At 39.7% G+C, this 5780-nt stretch overlaps 2 protein-coding genes across 2 annotated transcripts in view; one reads left to right on the forward strand and one right to left on the reverse strand.

Moving 5' to 3' along the window:
- LOC100547880 (spectrin beta chain, non-erythrocytic 5) overlaps positions 1–1768 on the reverse strand; it is a 66424-nt gene extending 64656 nt beyond the window's left edge. The window contains exon 1 of the mRNA XM_019615523.2: positions 1745–1768. Within this exon, the coding sequence (XP_019471068.2) occupies positions 1745–1768 (24 nt within the window). The remainder of the gene's footprint in view (positions 1–1744) is intronic.
- On the forward strand, positions 374–4506 carry LOC104911086 (cytosolic phospholipase A2 beta-like). Its single transcript, XM_010711299.3, has 4 exons — positions 374–1816; positions 1911–2077; positions 2997–3183; positions 4226–4506. Exons 1-4 carry the CDS (start codon positions 1807–1809, stop codon positions 4468–4470), a joined length of 609 nt encoding a protein of 202 aa, XP_010709601.1. The 5' UTR covers positions 374–1806; the 3' UTR covers positions 4471–4506.
- The last annotated feature ends 1274 nt before the right edge of the window (positions 4507–5780 follow it).

Consider the following 5780-nt stretch of genomic DNA (forward strand, 5'->3'; position numbering starts at 1 on the left):
AAAAGGTGTAGATTTGATGTATAGATTAATCATAAATTTTCTACGACCTGTGCTCTGTAGGCGAACAAAGTAAAGTCATGGTTGTTTTACCTCAAAAACCATGAAAACAGTCTATGAAATGATATGCACATAATGGAACTGAGCTTTTGTGCACCATATATCTTCCTGTAATCCAGTCTTCATTTATGCCTTGAGCAGGTAGCAGTGTGGGAGGATCTTACATTATTAATCTGAATTTAGCAAGGAAATGTGTGCTCCTCTGAGTCTTTCCCTTTTGCAGTTTGTGTTTTGTCTCCTCTGTTCCATGTAAGTTACAACACCTTTTATGTCTGGCTGCCATTGCTACCTGAAGTTTGCTGACAGTGGCAAGAGGTATGGAGTTTTTAGGGCCTGCAGAGTACTACATGCTTTTCAGAAATGATAGTCTAATGGTAGGTGAAGTCTCAGGAGTACAGCTCTGTCTTAAATACTTCCCCAGAGCTCAGATTAACTGAAACATTAAAAAGATTCATTAAATGGCAAGTGCAAAGCTTAGTTTTGGTGGTGATAAATTTGAGAACTCATAGCAGGCAGTCATAGTAATACATCTATGGTAGTTTGTGCTTCTGAGGGAATTTCTGAGGAAGCACTTCTTCAAAGTCCCTTTTTGAGTATAAAATGGAAGTAGAGACTCTCCCAAGGAAAAGTCTGATCTTTAATTCATTTATGAAGCCGTGAATAAATGTTGCACAGTTTTGTGTCCATGATAAGATGTTGGGTGTAGTGAAATTTCAACTTAAAATATTCACCAGGCCAAATAGAACTGAAAAGTACATTCTGTTTCTTCTTTGAGGAGGCAAGCAAATAACTCTCATTGCACCAGAATCTGTAAATTCCCATCATCCATAAATGCTTAAAGAAGCAAATAATTTTGTAAAGATCTGATGCTAAGGGAATGAAAAAAATATGAGTTTTTACTTCAAGATGCTGTCAAATGTTCCAGGCGATGGAATGAGCTGGAATTATTCTGCACAGTTTAAATCAACACTACAGAATGAGGCCAAGGAGACAGAAAGATGTGCAGTATTTCTGCAATCAACATTTTTTTTAAAATGCCTAAGCACAGATGTTTCAAGGAATGAGGGTCTGCTCTAGGCTTTGCTACCTCATTTTGTCAACCTGAAGGAGTCTCTTAAAACAGTATTTTGATATTTATAGTCACAGCAAAAGGTTTCTTGTTCCATGAGACTAGAAATGGTAGTGGGCTTGCTGTCTCCAGGGTGGCTGGTGGGTTTCGGACAGAGGAAAGAGAATCTAGTTATCAGATACTGGCTCTAGATTTCAATATGTCAGTTTTCCTAATCTACTTTTTGCTGCTTTTAGACTGAGTGTGAAATTTAATTAATTAAAGCAATACTTGAATACTTTAAGCTATTGGGAGAAAATGCTGTATGCACAATCTGATATTTTTTTCAACATGGCTAAGATAATTTATATGGGAAGACACTGAAAGCAAGCTGAAGTCAGAGTTTTCACCTCGAGAGAAAAGTCTAAACCAGAAAATGCAGAAGTCGAAAAGGAACAATGCAAAAGAGCAGCAATGTACTGCATTTGCTAGATTTGTTGCTACACTGTGAAATTGTTCTTGTTGTTTGCATTTTTTCCCAGTTCTTAGCAGGGGAAAAAAAAAATACGGCTAAAGTCTGTATTCTGTGAAAAAACAATCCCCAGAGCAGCTGTGAGGCCAGTGGAGTCTGTGTCTCACCTGTCCTCTGCCTGGCTGCCTCATAGCCTGCCTTTGTGAGGCCACGTTTGTGGGGTCGCATTATGGAGGGAGGTGAGCTTGGTCTTGATGACAAGGGGCTGCCTTTACTGTGTATCACAGCTCCTTTGACCAATGCACTGCTAACTATATTCATAATGTTTTTCAGACACTGTGCTGGACTCATTCCCTAACAGTCTGACACCACTGCAGAAATATCTTTGCCTGATAGATGTTGGCTATTTCATTAACACCAGTGGTGCAGCACTTTTCAAGCCAGAGAGGAATGTAGATGTCATTATCTCACTTGATTATGGTTTGGGGAATGCGTTCAAGGTAGGAAAATCAATATGATATGCTCCTTGCAGCCTCGGTCAAACGCTTATTCTAAAGCCGTAGAATATAGCCAAAGAGCTATAGCTCTATAGCCAAATTTATATCTGATACTCAAATTATACAGTGACCAGCTACTCTAAAAGTGACTAACTGGTAAAGGTATAGAAGTGATCTTTACAGTACAAAGGTTAGATCCTGGGGTGAGTAATAGAGTTTGTTGGAGTTTTGATGGAAAAGACTGAATGAAGCTCGACTGCTGTACATATAGATATGTAGGTAACATGCTTATATTGTTTCAACTACATATTTCAGAGCTTCTGCAGGGCCACTTGGGTGATCAGGAAAATTGTTTCCCTTTATGTGCCTGTAGTGTGAGGGGGCATGGGAACTGATTAGCGGGACAGAGGATGTGGATACTTGATTTATTAAAACTTTCAAGTAAATAGTTGTCCAAATCTTGATCATATTCTTAAGAGCAAACCAGTCATGGTATCTTGGAGGAGGATGGAAGCTTCCTTCAAGACCACAATAATATAGGCTGATAGGCCTAAAGGTCTTAGGCTCCTTTCTCTGTATTGGATCATGGCATTCACTTTCTAGGATACTCTGGGTATTCTAGTAACAAGTGGTTGCTGAAGACAAGATTGTGATCTCCCATGTCCTGTCCTCATGACAAATTCTAAGAGTGGCTTTTGTCATTCCTTCCAATAATTATAAAAAAACTCAATGGGGTGATAAGTGTCTTCTGACTTGTGGCATGTGATGTCAAAAAGTAGAGTTATTCTGTGGCTACTTTGGTCTACACCTAGATTACAGTGTAATTCTAAGAACTGAATTAATTTGTCACAGTATTTCTGTGATACATCGGTAAATCTTGTCTTAGTACTTCCTTTAAGGCAATGATGTTCTGTATCCACAGCAATTAGAGATGACATACAAATATTGCAAGATACAAAAAATCCCATTCCCCAAAGTGGAGATAAGTGAAGAAGAGGCAAAGAACCCAAAGGAATGTTACGTGTTTGAAGATGCAGAGGACCCGAGAGCGCCCATAGTAATTCATTTCCCCCTTGTGAATGACACATTTAAGGAATTCAAGGCACCTGGTAAGTTTAGTCTTTTTACTTGAATTTGGGTTACTTGTCTTTCTACAGTATAGATCTTCTTTGTTCTTCCTAACAATGTTATGAGAGGGCAGAGCCTTTTGTGTGAGGGAGACTATCCCATCTTCTACCCATCAGAGTTATACATGCATATTTGCCTCTATCAATGGGACATGAATGAGGATGCATTTGGGGAAAATTGTGAACAGCGGCAACAGAGGTTAAGTAAGGCTCATTTTCTGATATGAGATTCACCACTTAACGCTTAGAGAGTATATGTGTTAACAGATACTCCAACAAAATCATACTTAGAAACTGCAGACAAAGAGGAAGTGCCCAGAAGAGGGAACTGGGCTTGTTAGGTGGAGGCTGGAGATGGTCCAAATGGCACTGTGCCATCAGGTGAGGCAGTTGAACAGAGGCTAGCTGACAAAACAGTCGAGTGTATTAGGGGCATTTTATGTGAAACATGGATGAGATTATGCAGGGCAACACAGCTGCTGCAGCTTCTAAATGCTCCAGGCCTAAATGTGTTAGATGTGATGCTCACCTGCATGTCTCTGGGCAGGCACTGATTCATCAGTCAAGCTGAGAGCAGCTGATACGGGTGGTTGGGGGAGGAGGGACCTTGGCAACCTGTTAGTGTGGATTTCAAGTTTAACAGTAGAGCTTTTCATTTCCAGATGGCTGAGAGACACCTTGTGGAATGTGGGTATTTATTTCTCCTGCTTTTAACTATTTAAATTCTAGAAAAGAGGAAGAATTGGCTTGTGAATTTCCCATTTACGATGCCCTTATAGACTGCACTTTTCTGTGCTTGAGGTGGATGCAGCTGTATCTGGATGTCGATAGCACAGATAATAAGGCTCTCCAAGTATCAGGAAGTTTTGCAAAGCAAAGCTTGAACATTTTTAATACAGTCACTTCTATTGACAGCTTGGGCTCCATATCCTGAAGTCTCATTGCCATGAAAACACTCAGTTACATAAAAAGCTGATGTGTATCAAGCAAAGCTCACTATGGTGGCTTTTCTCTTCTTCCACAGGAGTAAAGCGCAGTCTCTCAGAGATGGAAGAAGGCAAAGTAAATCTGGAAAACAACTGTTCACCTTATTACCTCATTAGGCTAATCTACTCTCCTGAAAATTTTGACAAACTTGTGAATCTGAGCAAGTACAACATCCTCAACAACAGAGACCTGCTCTTTCAGGCACTTCAGAATGCTGTAGAACGGAAAATAAGTTGCACAACTTGGAATCTCCCCAGCCACTCTGGAGCTGGATATGCCTAGGCTGGGTTTTCATTCTTTTCCTCACTGAAGGCTACAACAGTCACATTACAATGAACTCATAACAATCACAGTCGCATTACAATGCATCACAGTGTTCATTATTTGCAGGAGACTGAGGAAACCTGTACATTTCTCATCTTGCCTTGTTCAAGTTCCTAGCTTTCAAAAGGATTTATGTAATCTTTCTCACCCAAGTTTTAAGACCACAAGAGCCTCACAGTGTAGTTTTACTTGACAAGAAATGAGAGTCCTGGTTAGCAGAGACCTTTCAAGAATTTCCCAATGCTGTAAAAAATGGTGGTGGTTATAGCAATAGTTCTTTACATGTGCCTGTTCCCTCAATCCTGAGCCCATTATCAGTACTTTTTGAATGATACAATTACAAACCAAGTCTTGGCCATTTGCATTCAATAATGTCCAGATTTTCAGCTAGGCAGAGCAGCAAGAATTTGCACTGAATTGGTGGGCTCAGCTCTGAAGTCAGGCCAAAGAGTCATACATACCTGTGAACAGCAGCCAATCTGCAGTGTGGACTGTTACATTCTGTTTGGCTAATTCCCCTTGCTGATGTAGAAATTATTCCTTTATTCCATTCCCCTGCAAATGTTTGGCACAGAAATGCTGCTCCAGACTGCCATGAAGGGGGCAGTTACATTTCAAGAAGAGAAGACATGAGAGTATGGTTCTTTCTTTCGAGTTTTGGCTGGAGGAAAGATTCCACTTAAGGCATGAGTGATTATTTTCATTTATATGGGCAATGCCTGTATGAATTAAAATGTCAAGTGCTTTTGAAATAAAAAACTCAGGGTGAATATTTACCATAGACACAAGTAACTACATTTAATTCAATAACGATGACCAAGACCTAAGCTAGTGCTTCTAATGGGTGCAAGCTGAATGCAGGATAAAATAATTAATGTATCAGAGTGCATAGTTACTGTATTTTCACAACGAGAAGATTTTTTTCCCCTTTACAGTCTTTATCCCTAACATCACAGGCAAGGTATTTTTAATAGGTGCTAAACTAAAATGGAACACAAATAAAAAAAGGAAATTCTTTTTCACACCTCTTTGCTGGAGGAAAATACTCAGAAAAGAACGATGCCTGGTTTTCATTTGCCTGGGATTATGGTGAGAGATATTGCCTTGATCTAGGAGCTTGGAATATCGTTATGGCTCTCCACAGCATTGAAAAGATGGTAGAGAAGGATGCAGAGTGCACAAAACATAAATCAGGGAAGTTTCTAGGTTTCATAACACTGAAGGAGTTGGGCCTGTTTTCGGCATATTTAATCCAAACATAGGATGTT

The sequence above is a fragment of the Meleagris gallopavo genome, chromosome 5, assembly GCF_000146605.3.
Source record: "Meleagris gallopavo isolate NT-WF06-2002-E0010 breed Aviagen turkey brand Nicholas breeding stock chromosome 5, Turkey_5.1, whole genome shotgun sequence".
In the NCBI taxonomy this organism is placed as follows: Eukaryota; Metazoa; Chordata; class Aves; order Galliformes; family Phasianidae; genus Meleagris; species Meleagris gallopavo.